Here is a 17,064-nt window from a genome sequence, read left to right as displayed (position 1 = left end):
GTAAAACTGTCACTGTATGCAGATGACATGATACTCTACATAGAAAACCCTAAGGACGCAACCCAAAAACCTGCTTGAACCGATCAACACATTCAGCAAAGTAGCAGGATATAAGATTAACATTCAGAAATCAGTCGCATTTCTGTATACGAACAATGAGCTATTAGAAAAGGAATACGGAAATACAATACCTTTTAAAATGGCACCCCCACAAATCAAACACCTGGGAATACACCTGACCAAGGAGGTAAAGGGCTTACATGCCGAGAACCATGAAACATTAATCGAGGAAATTAAAGAAGATGTAAAGAAATGGGAAGACATTCCATGCTCCTGGGTTGCGAAAATTAATATTGTAAAAATGGCCACCCTACCCAAAGCAATCTGCAGATTCAATGCAATCCCTACCAAATTACCCATGACATTTTTCACAGAACTAGAACAAACAATCCAAAACTTTACATGGAACCACAAAAGACCCAGAAGTGCCAAAGAAATTCTGAAGAACGAAAACCAAGGAGGAGGCATCTCTCTCCCAGACTTCAGGCGACATTACAAAGCCACAGTAATCCAGCCAGTGTGGAACTGAACAGACAGACCAATGGAACAGAATCGAGAACCCAGAAATAAACCCAGACACCTATGGCCAATTAATCTTTGACAAAAGAGGCAAGAATATAGAATGGGAAAAAGACAGTCTTCTCAGCAAGTATCGCTGGGAAACGTGGACAGCTGAACGAACGCAAATCAGCGAAACTAGAACACACCCTCACACCATGCACCAAAACAAACTCAAAATGGCTGCAAGACTGAAGCAGAAGCCAAGACACCATCAAACTCCTGGAAGAGAACATAGGCAGAACATTCTCTGACATCAGCCCCACAAATGTTTTCTCAGGTCAGTCTCCCAAAGCAACAGAAATAAAAGCCAAAATAAACCCATGGGACCTAATCGAACTGACAAGCTTTTGCACAGCAAAGGAAACCAAAGAGAAAACAAAAAGACAACTTACAGAATGGGAGAAAACAGTTTCAAACGATGCAACGGACAAGGGCTTTATCCCTAGGATGTACAAGCAACTTATACAACTCAACAGCAAAAAAGCCAACAGCCCAATTGAAAGATGGGCAAAGGACCCGAAGAGACGTTTCTCCAAGGAAGATATACGGATGGCCAACAAGCACTTGAAACAGTGCTCAACATCACTGATTTTTAGAGCAATGCAAGTCAAAACCACCATGAGATACCATCTCACACCCGTCGGAATGGCCATCGTTACTAAGCCCGCAAATAACAAATGCTGGAGGGGGTGTGGAGGAAGGGGAACCCTCCTGCACTGTTGGTGGGAATGTAGGCTGTACAACCACTATGGAAAACAGTATGGAGGTAGCTTAGGAAACTATACACAGAACTACCATATGACCCCGCAATCCCACTCTTGGGCATATATCAGGACAAAACTCTACTTAAAATGGGTCAAATTGTTTCATTCCCCTGGTTTTCTGTTTCATAGAGTTACATGCTCTTATTTTGGAAGAATCTTAAATTTCAGCCAGTTTCCCTTCTGATTCTTTTTTCTTTTTTTTTTTCTTTTTAGGGCTGCATCTATGGCGTACGGATGTTCCCAGGGTAGTGGCTGAAGTGGAGCTACAGCTGCCGGCCTACACCACAGCCACAGCATTGCAGGATCCGCTCCACATCTGCAACCTATACCTCAGCTCAAGGCAACGCTGGATCCTTAACTCACTGAGCTTGTCCAGGTATCAAACCTGCACCCTCATGGCTACTAGTTGGGTTCATTACACAGGAGCCACAATGGGAACTCTCTCCCTTCTGATTCTTAAATTAATTTGACGATATTCTTACCAAGTGACTCAACCTCCTGTTGCACACCTCCAGGGTCAGTGGACTCAGTACTACTCCATGGAGATATCCTTGGACATACTGTCCTTGTAGTACAGGAACTCCATCTCTCTACAGTCCTTGGCTCCAAGCATCCGCCTATCCTTCAATTTATTCATCATTTCATTTATGTTCTATTCTCCAAATGCCTGGCGCAATGCTAGGTGTTGTGGACACAAAGATGAGTTCAAGACATGTTCCCTCTCCTGGAGGAGCTCACATGTAATAGATGAGACAGATGCAGGGAGAGGTGATAGGGCGATTGCAGCGCCACGAGAAAGCACCAATGGGGAGGGACACAGGGGGCTCTGGGTACACCTGGGAGGGTGTCCTTTACCTGCTGAGGCCACAAGGAAGATAGATGCTCAAAGCCTGTTTCAGAGAATCTTTAAGTGTCCAACACGAGGATAGTCTCTAAGTTCACTCTCGTACTGCTGGCTGAGGAAATACTATGCTTTCATTCAAACTAGTAACACCTCTATTTATTGACAAGGGAAGCTAGTCCTGATCTGTTGTGAAGAGGAAAAACAGATTATAATAAATTTATGGCTGCTTTGGGACAAAACGTGGCAGTTCCTCACAAATTAAACATGTAATTACCATATTTCCCAGCAATTTCACTCCTAGGTATGGACTCCAGATAACTAAAACCAAGTTAATATGAAAACTTGTAGAAAATAGTCTACTAGGGAAGGACATTTTTGATTCCGCATTAGGTCTGTGCCTTTTCCTTTAACCTTTGTCCTCTGTCACTTGTGCTTAGTCATCCTGTAGCCTGAAACATACAGGTTAACCTATTCTCAAAGATAGCACCTTTAAAATATTACATTTTTAGAGAAAAAGTTGCAGAAGAGAGAATACCATTTGCTTTGTTGGAGGATTAGAGAAACATGGTGACCTGACCGTGACCTGACCTCCACAGACAGCGACAGCAACAAAGGATTTCTGTACCAAGAAGTTTGTAACAACTAACCACACTACTGCTCCCTGTCCCCTTTCTTGTACAAAAAGAGCCTGAATTCTGACTGAGGAGACATGTTTCTTTGAGACAGTAGTCTGGGACTGGGAGAATAATTCACCCTTATTTTTGCAGACACAGCATCTTAAGAGTCATTATTGTCTAACAGACAGGTCTGTGTCCCAAGTTGCAAAGGCCACTGGCCAGGGCAAAAGGCAGGATGGCTATGCCTGAGCAGCTGTGGCCATGTGTGCTGGGTGCTTGTATGTATGAGTGCTGATTAGAAACAGCCTTGTTGTCTGCTTAAGGAGACAGCCTGGATTGTTCCATGTGGATGGAGATGGGGTGTTCTTTATTAGGGTGCTGTTTTATTTATTTATTTATTTAGGCTGCCCTCATAGCATGCAGAAGTTCCTGTGTTGGGGTTGACTCCATGCCACAGCAGCAACCAGAGCCACAGCAGTGACAAGGCCAGATTCTTAACCCACTGGGTGACTGTCCTCCCATATACATACATGGAGCTGTGCATCACTAGTTTGAGTGAGTGCATAGTCTTGCCTTTGCCAGCTAAGAATCAGTACCAGAGTGAGTTTGAAGAATTCTCTATAGTTGGACATTTAATGATCCTCTGAAACAGACTTTGAACATCTCCCTTGTGGCCCCAGCAGGTAAAGGACACTCTCCCAGGTGTACCCAGAGCCCCCTGTGTCCCTCCCCATTGGTGCTTTCACATGGCGCTGCAATCGCCCTATCACCTCTCCCTGCATTTGTCTCATCTATTACATGTGAGCTCCTCCAGGAGAGGGAACATGTCTTGAACTCATCTTTGTGTCCACAACACCTAGCATTGTGCCAGGCATTTCGTCAATGTTTGGAGGTTGAACATATAAATGGTATAAGGAAAAAATCTAAGGAAGGATGGAGGGATGGGTGAATGAATGAATAATTAGAGCGGGGGACTCTGGAGAGATGAAGTTCCTTTACTGTAAGGATGTTCTATCCAAAGATCCCAGCCTAGATAGGTAGTGAGTTCCCTGACCTGGAGGGTGTGCAACAGGAGGCTGAGTCACCTGGTAGGAATGTGTAAAGTTAATTTAAGAATCAGAAGAGAGGCTGGTTGAAATTTAACATGCTTCCAAGATAAGAGCATGGAGCTCTATGAAACAGAAGCCTAGAGAAATGAAGAGATTTGCCCTAAATTCCTCAGCTGAGCAGCTGTGAGGCTGGGAGTGTCTCTGAATGATTTCAAGTTGTTCTGAGGACCCCAGACTAAAGCCTCCTCTTGCCCAAAGGCATCTGTCTGCTTGAAGCTGCCTTTGGGAAGCTCACATCGCCCTGAGGTTAGCGTCCAGGAAGGGAGAAATCCTTAAGAGAGAAGTTGTTTGAAGACCCTGTGGCCGTCTGTATTGGAGAGTTAATTCAGGTTCTTCATTTAAGAGAGTAAACTCTGGAAGGCCGTGGCTTATAGGCCCCAGTGATCACTGGCAGGGAAGGGAAGAGAGCTTTTCTTTTTCTCCCGGTGAGGCTATTGAGTGGCAGGGGCGGGAGCAGTAAGTGGGCGGGACTGAATCAGCGCCCTCTGAGCAGCCAAAGACCTGCAGGCACAGGAGCTGCCATCCTTCCAAGATGTGGCTTCTCCCGCTGGTCCTGACCTCCCTCGCCTCTTCTGCAACTTGGGGTGAGTCCTCCTGAAATGCAAGTAGTTGGGGACCTTTGGAAATCCTTGTCAGGGACGAGGTGGCAACGATCTGTACAGGGCAAAGGTGTGACAGGTCTGAGGCTGTGCAGGCTCTGGGGACTGGGACAGTCTAGCCCAGCCAATCCACTGCAGCAGGGGACACAGTGGACAGTAAACACCCTAGATTCAGCTGCCCGCCCCACACCAGAGGAGGACACCTGGCCAACCTCCTTCACCCCAGTGGAGACTCTGGAAACCTCCGTGGATTTTCCTCCTGATTATGAACATGGCTGTGGCCAAAGCAAGGAGTGAGGCTTACCGGAATATACAGACACTGAAGATATGCTCGTGTGTGGGTTCACATCCCAGCTGGGCATTTACCAGCACTGTGTCCTTAGGCAAGGGACTTTGTTTTCTTGTGCCTCAGTTTCCCCCTTCTAAACAACTGTATCTACCTCACTGGGCCGTTGTGAGGTTGAAATGGGCTGTTTCTAAGCAGTGCTTGGAATGGAGAGAGTGCAAAAAACAGGATTAAGGAGTTATTTTATTATTTCTTTTTATGGCTTCACCTGCAGCATGAAATTTCCTAGGCTAGGGGTTGAATCAGAGCTGCAGTTGCCAGCCACATCTGAGCCACATCTGGGACCTACTTACGCTGCAGCTCACGGCAATGCCAGATCTTCAACCCACTCAACGAGGCCAGGGATTGACCAACATTCTCATAGACACTATGTTAGGTTCTTAATCTGCTAAGCCACAACGGGAACTCCAGGAGTTGTTTAAAAGTGTATTAATAGACAATTTAGGGGTATTCTAAGGGGCATAGATCAGGAGTCAACTGCTATTAAAAAGATGATTTGATGACTCATAGTTCCCCAGAGAAGGGGCTGCAGCCTAACCATGGTGAGCCAGGAGGGGAAGTAATGGGTGGGTCATGAGGCAGGGGCAGGAGGGAGGAATTGAAGAGCTTTTATCTTAGTTGGTGGCAGAAGAGGGAGAGGAAGGGCAAAATAGGCAATTTGAACAGTTTCTGGAGCACAGGGACTGGCCACAATGTCAGGTACTTGGCCCTGGAGTGATAAGGGCAGGATGACAGTGGGCAGGTGTGTGAGAGCCCCATAAAGAAGCCAGATAGGGTACAGGATCTAGCCCGATGGGAAGGCATCTCCAGGATTGTCTCACGCTGGGAGGGGCAGTCCCTCCAGAGTCAGCAAGGCCCCGGGCGTCAGAGCTTCAGAACAAAGGACAGAAAAGATGTGATTAATACAGGATGCAACAGGAAACTCAGAATGCATCCATGCCACTTTCTGGATGGGGAAAGTGAGTCTAGAGGGAAATGTTTTTTCCCAAGGTCAACTGGTAAATCCCACTCTGGATTCCATCACCAGCCCCTGAATCCAGAGCCATTGCTCTGACGGCCAAGCCCTGACAGCCCAGGCTCCATCTGGGTTTTATCTTCTTCCTGGTGCTGTGCCATGGGGAGAGGCCAGGAACCGAGGGTAAGAGCAGGCTAAGAACTCCTCCCAAGGAGGAGTGGATTCGACCCTTACCCGGTTACATCCTGGCAGGGCCATATCATTTCCACCTTCAGAAGGTTTATACTGGCTGCCTCCATTTGCTCAGTTTCCTCATCTATCACATGGGCATACTGACACCTACCTAGCAAAGCTTTTGTAGAGATTCGTCCAAGGAACTGGCACAAGCACGTGGCACATCATAAACGCTCAAGATATGAACATTACCCAGAGCATAAGTGGCCACTGCTGCTGTCACCATCTGGCCTTTGCCTCTCAGCCCAGCACGCCACTTCTTCACCCTGGCCAGTGGGGCTTCTGTCCACTTCATCTCTCTTGCAGCTCGTCGTCGCATATTCTTCTGTGAGACCAGATCTTTTGAGGGAGACGTTGACCTTCTGTCTGTATGCACAGGGGAGCAGCTGGGAGGCTGAGAGGCTAGAGCTGGCCTCCCGTTAGGCTGCTTAACCCAACCGAGGCTACTGAGGACGGCCAAGAGAAGCGTCGAGGGCTGGGCATGAACACGGTCCTCAGGCCGCCTGCCCCCTGGGGGTGCGGGACGGGGTCCCAGAGCAGGCGGGACAGGCCTGGGGTGGAAGCTGCCGGGGGACGCGCTTGCACTCAGGGAGAAAGACCTGTGTGCTCCACGGGAGGGGATCCCGCAGCCTCTGCCCGCAGCCTCTCTCCCTCTGGGGGACCCTGCTCAGAGCCTCCAGCAGGAGCCTCCTCGGGCGGGTTGTGTCTCTCTCTTGCTCCAGAACAGTTCGCCGTGCTCACTTCCAGCCTCAGTCAAGCCTGACTCCTTGGCTTGCAGACCCTCCCGGACCTGACCCTGTCTCTTTCCAGGATGACCTTCCACTCCCCGTTCCTCTTCCTGCTCCCGCTGGGCCCTCTCTTCCTCCCCAGGCAGGCCTTGCCCTTTGCTGGCCCTGAGCCTCGCCTCTGCCCGTTCGCATCGCTGTTTGTACCTTTCCAACCCCTTTCCCACCCCGCCACCCCCGCCTTGCCACCCCTTGCCCTCCTGCAAGCCCAGCTCCAAGTCACTGCCTCCACGAGGCCACCAATCCGGGGACCTCCCTCCCTCTTCCCTCTCCTCTGGGGACTTACTTGGTTCCTGTGCCAGGACACCGACCGCTGTCTTCCCAGCTGTAGGGTCGGGCGTGTATGGGGCTCGTTCTCCCCATGAGGTCCGACTTCTGAGAAGAGCGGCCGCCTCTTGTTCCTCCTCTCACCCAGCGCCCAGCTCAGCGCCGCCGGGGTCCGATGGATGATTGTTGCCGGAGGCTCCTGGGTGTGGAAACTGAGCGCCTTCTTCCTTCCCAGCAGGAATCCTTCCTGCATTTCTTTTGCACCTGATGCTGGGATAGCTCCAGTTCCGCTCCCTCCTTCACCCAGCCCTGTGAGGAAGGAAGGACAGTCAGGGTCCCTCTCTTTTCTGGACGAAGACACTGAGGCTTGGAGCGTTGAGCCGACTCGTCCGGGACACACCGACAGCGGCAGGACCCACCTAGCATCCAGCTCAAACCTTCACCACTGACAGGTCCTCATTTCCTCCCAATGTCCAGCAGGGCAGCCAGCCTCGCCGCCTGTTGTGGACACTGCCCAGGGCCGAGTCCTGGGGAAGTACGTCAGCTTAGAAGGCCTGGCACAGCCGGTGGCCGTCTTCCTGGGAGTCCCTTTTGCCAAGCCCCCTCTCGGATCCTTGAGGTTTGCTCCGCCGCAGCCTGCAGAACCATGGAGCTTCGTGAAGAACACCACCTCCTACCCTCCCATGTAAGCCAGGGGCATCTCTCAGCGGGGATGGTGGCCTCAAAGGGATGCAGGAAGGAGCCAAGGCAGTCCTCTGACTGACTCCTACCTTGGTCTGGAAACCTCATAAGATTGTAGATCTTTACAAACATTCCAGAACTCTCACAGCGTTCTGGAGCCCCTCATTCAACTAGTACTTATTGAGCAACTTTGCCAGCCATGGTCTATTTTCCTGGCATCTACTCGTGAACAGAACAAACCTCCCAGCCTCTCTGAGCTGCACTGTAGCAGGGGCAGAGGGTTACTACACAATACGCAGGCTAACAAATCGATTGTGTCATGTGTTAGAAGACGGTAAGTCCTGTGGACGAAAACAGAAAGGAGAGCAGGCGAGGGGACTCAGAGGTAATGCTCTAGCAATCTAGAACAGTCACCCAGCCAGGTATGTTACAGGCAAACCCAGGGATGTATTGGGAGCAGCAAAGACTTGCAGTTTGGACGTGCAACTGGAGGGGGCACCACATGCAAGTTTGGTAAGACAAAGGAAAGTAAACCCTTCTGTAGAAAAGGAGAATTTGGGCGGGACCATTATACAGAAAAATCCTTTGGAGGAAACTGGGAGTTTGTCATTTCGTGGATGTTAATTGGCTGTGTTATGACAGTCCCGCATTGGCTGAGCCGTTGCCAGGCACGGAGGAATCTTTCCTGTAGTAAATAAACTGGGTCACTTCCAGCCAGAGGTGCAAAGTTCCTCTTCCTAGTCAGAGCCATGCTTAGGTGGAGTGGAATGTTCCTTGAGCGCCCCCTCCTGACCTCGGGATTCCATTTTTCAGTGATGGTTCCCCTGTATTCATTTTCACAATTCGCTGTATTCTCCTTGAACTTGGCCACAGTGGGGAGCGAGGTGGGCCAGGAGGCGGGCATGAGTGGGTAGGGCTTTGGGGTGTTGATTGGGCAAGTTCCCAAATCCCAGATGTGTCCACACCCCAGTCACAAGCAGAGTCGTGGTTGATGTGTTCCAGCTACCTGGCCAAGTTGGGCCAAGAGAACTCCCCGCTGTGCCCCAGGGCACCTGGGACAGCTGCCAAGCACTGATTCAGACCATATTTATCTTGGCACAAGTCTTCTGAAAATTTTCAGGGTCCTGCCTCTTGCTGCGCTTTTTTCCTTTCTCCTTACTCCCTTTCTTCCTTCCTCCCTTTCTGTTAAAATAACATTCACTGTTTATATTTCCTGGTTGCAAGCAAGAAGTTTCTTTCTTTTTTTTTTTTTTTTGGTTTTTTGCCATTTCTTGGGCTGCTCCTGTGGCATATGGAGTTTTCCAGGCTATGGGTCCATTCGGAGCGGTAGCCACCAGCCTACGCCAGGACCACAGCAACTTGGGATCCGAGCCGCGTTTGCAACCTACACCACAGTTCACGGCAACGCCAGATCCCTAACCCACTGAGCAAGGGCAGGGACCGAACCCACAACCTCATGGTTCCTAGTCGGATTCGTTAACCACTGTGCCACGACAGGAACTCCAAGTTTCATTTTTTAATGCAAGTATATGTTTTATTTCCTGACTGCAAAAGCAATAAAAATACGTATTACCTACAAGTGAGGAGGTACCGGTAAGTAAAGCAGAGAAGGTGAAAATCATACACAATTCCACCACCTAGGGAGACCTGCCGTTCATTTTTTTGATTCTATGGTTCCAGTCTTTTATCTGTGGCAGATTTTCCCCCTCAAAATGGGATCACATAACTTTCTGACTCCAGGTCTCACGTGTGTGCTCTCTTCCACACCAGACAGCAGTTCTCCCGCTATGTGGGCGTGCGACATTTCAACTGATTGTGACCCTCTGTCCCCAGAGTCGGCGCCAGAGTCCACAGGTTCAGGGCACAGTCCCCCAATACTTCCCTCTGCCTTCGATGCCAGCTCCACGTCCAGGTTGTTACCCAGGCCTCTGACGGAGTGGTTTTGAATCAGAGGTGCCCGGGCCCCCCTCCTTGGGTTCTATTAATTTGCTAGAGCAGCTCCCAGCACTCAGAAAACTGGTTTACTCGCTAGAGGAGCCGCTTAGCAGGACGCATAGTAAAGGTACAGAGCACTAGCCAGCGGGAGACCCACAAGATGAGGCCCGTGACAAAGCGGCTGCCAGCCTCCTGGCGCTTGGGGCCCGGCACGGTCGCCCTGAGAAGAGTTTGGGGTCACCAGCCAGGCAGCTCTCCGAACCCTGTCCTTTTGGGGTTTCTGGAGGCTTTGTGACACGGGCAGGATGACTGAAACCACTGGCCATTGGGCACGAGTTCCCCCTCCAGCCCATCTCCCTTTTCCCGACCTTTTCCAGCGGTCAGGGGGCTGTGACGGCAAGTTCCAACCCTGGAATCACACGGTGGTTCTGGCACCCAACTTGCATCCTTAGGTGAGGTCCCCAATCACCTTGTTAACCTTTGGTGCTCTCATCGCTCAGGAAATCCCAAGGGTTTTAGAGCTCTTCAGCAGAAGCTGGACAAAGTTCAAACATACCGTTCTTTCTTTCTTTCTTTTTCTGTTTTTGGCTGTGCCCTCAGCATTGGGAGGTTTCCGGGCCAGGGATCAAACCCATACCACAGGAGTACCGAGAAGCACAGCAGTGGCCAAACCGGATTGATTCTTAACTGACTGAGCCACCGAGGAACTCCTATAGGTCTTCTGACATCACAATAGCCTATCACACTCTACAGACACTTTGCATGCCTGTTTTGCTCACTGAAGTACATCATGAGATCACTCTATGTCATTAAATATCACTACCTGACACTAACAGTCGCAGTACTTTATTCACGGCGTCTTAATTTATTTACCCAATTCCTTATCGACTGTTCCAGATTTTTGCAATAATATATAATTAGTACTGTGAGGAACATTCTGTACCTAAATCGTCATGCAAATTCATGAATATTTTTGGAGAAGTTCCAAGAAATTACATTTCTTTTTTTTTGCTTTTTTTTTGCTTTTCCTAGGGCCGCTCCTATGGCACATGGAGGTTCCCAGGCTAGGGGTCAAATCGGAGCTGCAACCACAGGCCTGCGCCAGAGCCACAGCAATGCCGGATCCGAGCCGCGTCTGCGACCTACACCACAGCTCACGGCAAATCCGGATCCTTAACTCAATAAGCAAGACCAGGGATCCACCCGCAACCTCATGGTTCCTAGTCGGATTCGTTAACCTCTGAGCCACGACAGGACCTCCAAGAAATTACATTTCTGAGTAAGAGTATGTTAACAGTTTGCTTCCAGGAGTTCCCGTCCTGGCTCAGCAGTTAACGACTAGTATCCTTGAGGATGATGGTTCGATCCACGGCCCCGCTCAGTGGGTTAAGGATCTGGCGTTGCCGTGAACTGTGGTGTAAGTCGCAAACGCGGCTCAGATCTGGAGTTGCTGTGGCTGTGATGTAGGCCGGCAGCTACAGCTCCGAGTCAGTCCCTAGCCTGGGAACCTCCAGATGCCACAAGTGTGGCCCTGAACACAAAAGAAAAAAAATAAAAATAAATACAAAGTTCCTTCCAGAAATAGTCCAACTACACTCCATTAACTGAATTTTTGGTATGCTTGGATTTATTAAAACTTTTTTTGGCTACTGAATAGGCAAAATTATGATAATAATTATCATCATCATTAAATATATAATTATGCTTTCCATTCTGCATTTATCTGAACACTAGAGACGTTGAATCTTTTTTGTAGAATAATAAGACACTTATCTCTAGAATGTTTTTTTCTTTTTTTGCTTTTGGGGCCACACCTGGAGCACATGGCGGTTCCCAGGCTAGGGGGTCAAATTGGAGCTGTAGCTGCCTGCCTAGGCCACAGCCACAGCAATGCCAGATCCAAGCCCCGTCTGTGACGACACCGCAGCTCACAGCACTACTGGATCCTTAACCCACTGAGCGAGGCCAGGGATCAAACTGGCATCCTCATGGGTACTAGTCTGGCTCATCACCCTGAGCCACAGCGGGAACTCCTGAGTCTTTAATTTTTGATTTTCTTCCTTTATAAATAATATGCCCAGCATTGACCTAGGGAACGTTCCCCCCGGGTGGAAATCAAGAGGATCTCTTTGGGGTTCTGACTCTGCTACTTGACAGCTGTGTCATCCAAGCACCTTAGTGCCTCAGCTACCACATCTACATACTGGGACCAGTGATGCCTGCTTTCTGGGGACACTGAGATCAGAAATGTGGCTTGTAATGTTCTGGGAAACATAAGCACAGACAGTGTGCAGGACAGAGTGTGGTTGCTCCTGGCTGTGTGACCTTGGGCAGATTCCCTAATCTCTCTGCGCCTCAGCTTTCTCAACTGCAAAATGGGGATAATAATAGAACCTATATCATGGGGCTATCTGAAGATTAAATCAGTTAATATTTAAGGAGAATTTAGGAGTTCCCGTCGTGGCGCAGTGGTTAACGAATCCGACTAGGAACCATGAGGTTACGGGTTCGATCCCTGGCCTCGCTCAGTGGGTTAAGGATCCGGCATTGCCGTGAGCCGTGGTGGGGGTCGCAGACGCGGCTCAGATCTGGCGTTGCAGTGGCTGTGGCATAGGCTGGTGGCTACAGCTCTGATTAGACCCTAGCCTGGGAACCTCCATGTGCCGCGGGTGCGGCCCTAGAAAAGGCAGAGAGACCAAAAAAAAAAAAAAAAAAAAAAAAAAAAAAAAAAGAGAGAGAGAAAGAGTATTTAAAACAACCATTGGGATGCTGGGAGGGCTCAATAAGCAGCATTGATGATACCCTCTCCTGCCTCTTTAAGATCTGCTCTAGGGATATCGGGCTTGCCTGTGACGGGCTGATGATAGAATCTTCGCACGTTAGCGAGGCAAGTCCCTTACAGAAACCACTCCGTCCCCTTACACCTGGCAGACTGGGACCCAGAGCAGGCAAGGAAGTCACCCAAGGAAACCCAGCAAGTGAGTGGCTGGGGCAGGGCTAGAAGGCGGTTCTCCTAAGGCGGCCCCACAGTTATTTCATCCCTGCGCTGCTGCGTGCCCTAAACACCTGCCATTTAAGTGATAGCTCCCGGTTTCTGGAACTCTCCTGTGGACAAGAACACGCTTCCCTGTTGGCAGAATCCCGGTGGACCTAGAGCGGGCATCATGCAGCGCCCAGCAGAGAGCTGGTCTGGCCCCAGGGCAGGCAGGAAATGGTCCTTTCCGGGCCCAGCAGCATCCAGGCATCCTCCTTCCTTGCCCCAGGGCAGCCCGAGGCTCTGGGAAGGGAAGAGGGTCCGGGGTCACCACACAGGGGCCTGGGAGACCTTGGCGAGCCTGAGAAGCCCCCACTGGAAACCCCAGGTGGTCTCCGACCTAATCCAAGGTCTGAAGTTTGGTGTGTACAACTCACACTACTGGCCGAATCCTGTCAGTCCCAGGACCAACCTGACTGCAGGAGACAACACCTTGCTGAGCTCTGATTGAACCTCAGCACTTCTTCCATCTCCTTGCCCCTCCCAGGTGCTGCCAGGACCCAGTAGCGGGGCAGATGACCTCAGATCTATTTACCAACAGAAAGGAGAGGCTCATTCCGGAGTTTTCTGAAGACTGTCTCTACCTAAATATTTACACCCCTGCTGACCTGACAAAGAGGGGCAGACTGCCGGTAAGCAGTGAGAACCGCGGGTCCAGGCTGGTGTAGACTGGCAGGGATGAGGGCAGTCCTGGGAGGGGGCATCTCGGGCCATGGCTGGTCCAGGGGCCTCGGGGATTCCTTTACCACCACAGCCTAACCACGTCAGGGGACAAAAGGTTCCTCACCCCAGTTCCTCCCAGTGACCGACACAGGGCCTCTGGGGAGTCTGCTGTCCATCTGTAATGCACATTGTAATTTTTCCAACTTCTCTCATGCTAATAGATGGACAAGGAGGATGACTCATAATTGCTAGATTAGGAACCAGATTCCCAGAGAGGCTAACACACAATTTCCAAAAATGCTGGAGCAGGAAGGCACCTTGGAGACGAGCCAACTGCCCAAGCCCTCCTTCACAGATGGGGAAACTGAGGCCCAGAGGGGCGAAGGTGAGGTCACAGAGGCGGCTTGGCGGGACTAGAGCACGGTCTCCTGATGGTCACACTCCTGCTCTTTGACCCACACTAGCAAGTGGGGCCTGTGTGTGGCTTTTCCTCAGCACACAAAGACCCTCTCTGACAACTTCCAGTGTCCCACTGTCACAGGTTGGGGGACAGGGCCTGAAGCAACAAAGAGGCCCTTTCTTTTGCCTTTGACAACTGTCAAGAGTCTACTGTAGCTAATTTCCCTTCCTCATTATCTTTGGCCCAGGCTGAGGACCCCGTGAGTCAGGATTTCCCGAATAGACAGAAGCCCAGAGATGAGGCAGGTGTCCCGGCTCCGGCTAGCTGGGGGGACAGCTCAGCTGGAAAAGGAGGGGTCAGTGGGCTGGAGGCAGGAGGGTGAGAGCACCCATCCATCTCTAGGAACACGCTTCGCCTGGTGCCCAAGCGTGGGGGGTCTGTGAACTGGTGACTACACCCTGGCCCTGCACATGCTTGGCTCAAAGGGATGGGAACAGCAGTTAATGCATTCATTCATCCATTCATCCATTCACCCCTCTGTGAGCTCCTCAGTGCCCCCTACACGGAGCTAGAACTGGGCCTTAGGAGAAAGGAGGAACACGAGAGCTCGACCTCACAGCCTCTGCCTCCCGGGATCTTCCCATCTGGGCCACCCAGAGCTGGACACGCTTCCTCAGCAAACCACTGCTGACCCGGTTTGGCTCAGGCTGGACTCAGAGGTGACCGCACCCTCGGCCCCTCCCCCGGGGGCAGGCAGGGATTGAAGAGTAAGAGGTACGGGCTCCGGAAACCTGGAGGCAGGAGAACCTCCACTTACAGACACAGGCTCTGGGGCCCAGGGTCTGGCTTTAAATCCTGGTTCTGCCTTTACTACCAGGGAGCCCAGGCTCTGTTTCCCCCAAACCGCGATAACCCCACCCGGGGTTCAGTGATGAGTATCAAGATTTATGTCAGTGTCTGGCCCAGCACCCGAGGCAAGTCTTCCTGAGGCATTAGTTAGAGACGAAGGAAGGAAATCCCTCCTGTCCCAGCAGCCAGCCTACTGCCCGTGGCCATGGGCTGCTGTGTGCTGGGCAGCTCACATGTGGGCTCTGGAGCCAGACTGCCAGGGTTCAAGTCCTGGTCCCCCATCTATCAGCAGTGTGGCCTTGGGGTGGTTTATCGTTTAATGCTTAGAATAATACTTGGCACATAGTGTATTTTTCAAGCTACTTTTTAGAATCGGTTATTACAATATCATTATTATATGCCACTCTCACTTCCTTGCTATATGTACTCTTTAAATTCAAGAGCCATGCAGTATGAATTGTGCCTCCGGTCTCAAACTCAATTCCTACCACATTCCCTGCCACCTAGTAGTTTTCAGATCATATTCATCGGAATGATTGAGGACTTTCTTTTTGTTTTTTTGTTTATTTGTTTGTTTGTTTGTTTGTTTTTAATGTGCCACACCTGTGGCATATGGAGGTCCCCAGACTAGGGGGCTAATCGGAGCTACAGCTGCAGGCCTAGGCCACAGACACAGCAATGCCAGATCTGAGCCCCACCTGCAACCTACGCCACAGCTCATGGCAACACCGGATTCTTAACCCACGGAGCAATGTCAGGGATCAAACCCGCAACTTCATGGTTCCTAGTCGGATTCATTTCTGCTGCACCACGACGGGAAATTCCTGATTGAGGACTTTTTGGAGGAGGCGGCTCTGAGGCTTCCTAGTGACGATGAGTGGGATTTAGGGAGCAGAAGAGGCAGCAGGAAGCTATGTTCAGAAGGGGTCCCACCCAGTGCATGTGCTTCTTAACACGGTATTTCACACACGAGAGAAGCTGATCTCACCCCACCAAGGAAACTAAGGTCAAGCTGAAATACAAGGGCCACTGCAGGCAGAACGTGCTGAGCTGCCTGAGGGTCCAGGAGTGAGGATGATGGGACTGCTGGGGAGAAGATGACACTCTCAGCCTTGGCTGCTCCCATGATGATGTTCTCAGCATGAAGAGCGCTGAGAGGAGGTGGCACTGGAGCTGGAGAGACAGGCAGGAGCAGTCCCTGAGAAGGAGGGTGGCCTGGGCCACGGCTGAGAGAATGGCTCAGTGACCACCCAGGGAGCCAGCTCTGCTTCCTATCACCAGTATGGTTGCTTCCTCCCCGTCCAGGTGATGGTGTGGATCCACGGAGGAGGTCTGGTGGTGGGCGGGGCTTCCACCTATGATGGACTGGCCCTCGCTGCGCATGAAAACGTGGTGGTGGTGGCCATCCAGTACCGCCTGGGCATCTGGGGATTCTTCAGGTAAGACCAGGGACTCTCCTCACGGCACACTGCCCTCCCCAGTGTGAGGGTGCTAGGACTCAGCTCTGGTCATGCAAGCCCTCCAGGGGACCTCGGTTCCCCGGTCAGGCATCCAAGTCCCCTCACACTGGGCGCCACCTACCTTCTCATTCCTCAGCCACCCTGGTCCACTTACTTCTGAGCTTTTGCTTGTACAATGCCTAATCAACCTGACAAACTCCTATTATCCCTGCAAAGCCCAAGCCAAATGTCCCCTGATCTGAAGTCCTCGTCTTTTTCACTGCTGCTGCCCCAGCAGAGGCGTACTTCTAGGATGACGGTGAACCCTCACCACCCCTGCGAGGGGCTTACACATCTTCCCTCAGGGGGAAGGAGGGGAGGAGTGGACTCAAGGTGGGAGCCCCGTGAGTTCTTGTGGGTGAAGGAACAGATGGCAGGAACCGGGAGCTTGGGGAGCATCAGGCCCCAGGGGACACCACTCCTGGGGGGAATGTCGGGCTCACTCTCTCCATTTCCTTCTTGGAATTTGGCACACGCATCAGTGAAGCCTTGCGTCTCCTCCACGGAGTCTCCTGGTGACGGGAGCCTGGTTTCCTGCAGGCACAGTTTCTGAGCCTTTTCTGAGTGCACTGGCGCCGGGACCTCTTACCCTGAGATGGCCAATGGTGGCCTGGGGGAGGGGACCTCACCTCTCTGGAAAGTCCTCTGGGCTGGAGCAGGGGTGTCCAGGCGAGTCGGTCCCAGCATGTCCACCTTCCCTGAGACTCGCATTCCCCCCAAGGCTGTGCACCTGCTCCCAGTTCCACTATAACTGCGCACACTCCCCTGGCCTCTCCCCCAGCCTCTCTGCCACGTCAGTCAGGGTCTCACTCTGATCCGACACAGGGCCGCTCTGGTCCAGGTCACCAGGGACCCACAGCTC

General features: G+C 51.2%; 2 protein-coding genes across 6 annotated transcripts in view; one reads left to right on the top strand and one right to left on the bottom strand.

Moving 5' to 3' along the window:
• LOC146402280 (uncharacterized) overlaps positions 1-17,064 on the bottom strand; it is a 73,830-nt gene that overhangs the window by 15,085 nt on the left and 41,681 nt on the right. Inside the window, exon 6 of one of the 2 annotated variants that reach the window (XR_014805859.1) lies at positions 7,161-7,450. The gene's annotated coding sequence lies outside the window, so the exon portion shown is untranslated. Of the gene's footprint in view, positions 1-7,160; positions 7,451-17,064 lie in introns of those variants that run through there. The other variant, XR_014805860.1, reaches the window with a different exon arrangement.
• The window catches only part of LOC146402281 (liver carboxylesterase-like), a 28,568-nt gene continuing 15,954 nt past the window's right edge, over positions 4,451-17,064 (top strand). For 2 of the 4 annotated variants that reach the window (XM_084960222.1, XM_084960224.1), the window contains exons 1-4: positions 4,451-4,539; positions 7,622-7,826; positions 13,279-13,423; positions 16,009-16,142. In XM_084960222.1, coding sequence (XP_084816348.1) covers positions 4,488-4,539; positions 7,622-7,826; positions 13,279-13,423; positions 16,009-16,142 — 536 coding nt within the window. In that variant the 5' untranslated portion in view covers positions 4,451-4,487. Of the gene's footprint in view, positions 4,540-7,618; positions 7,827-13,278; positions 13,424-16,008; positions 16,143-17,064 lie in introns of all 4 variants that reach the window. The other 2 variants (XM_084960221.1, XM_084960223.1) reach the window with 1 other exon arrangement.

The sequence above is a fragment of the Sus scrofa genome, chromosome 6, assembly GCF_054392235.1.
Source record: "Sus scrofa isolate SSC_HxYL_T2T_F1_AM1 chromosome 6, Sscrofa_HxYL_maternal_Yorkshire_Landrace_v2.0, whole genome shotgun sequence".
In the NCBI taxonomy this organism is placed as follows: Eukaryota; Metazoa; Chordata; class Mammalia; order Artiodactyla; family Suidae; genus Sus; species Sus scrofa.
This window is presented reverse-complemented; position numbering and strand designations above follow the sequence as displayed.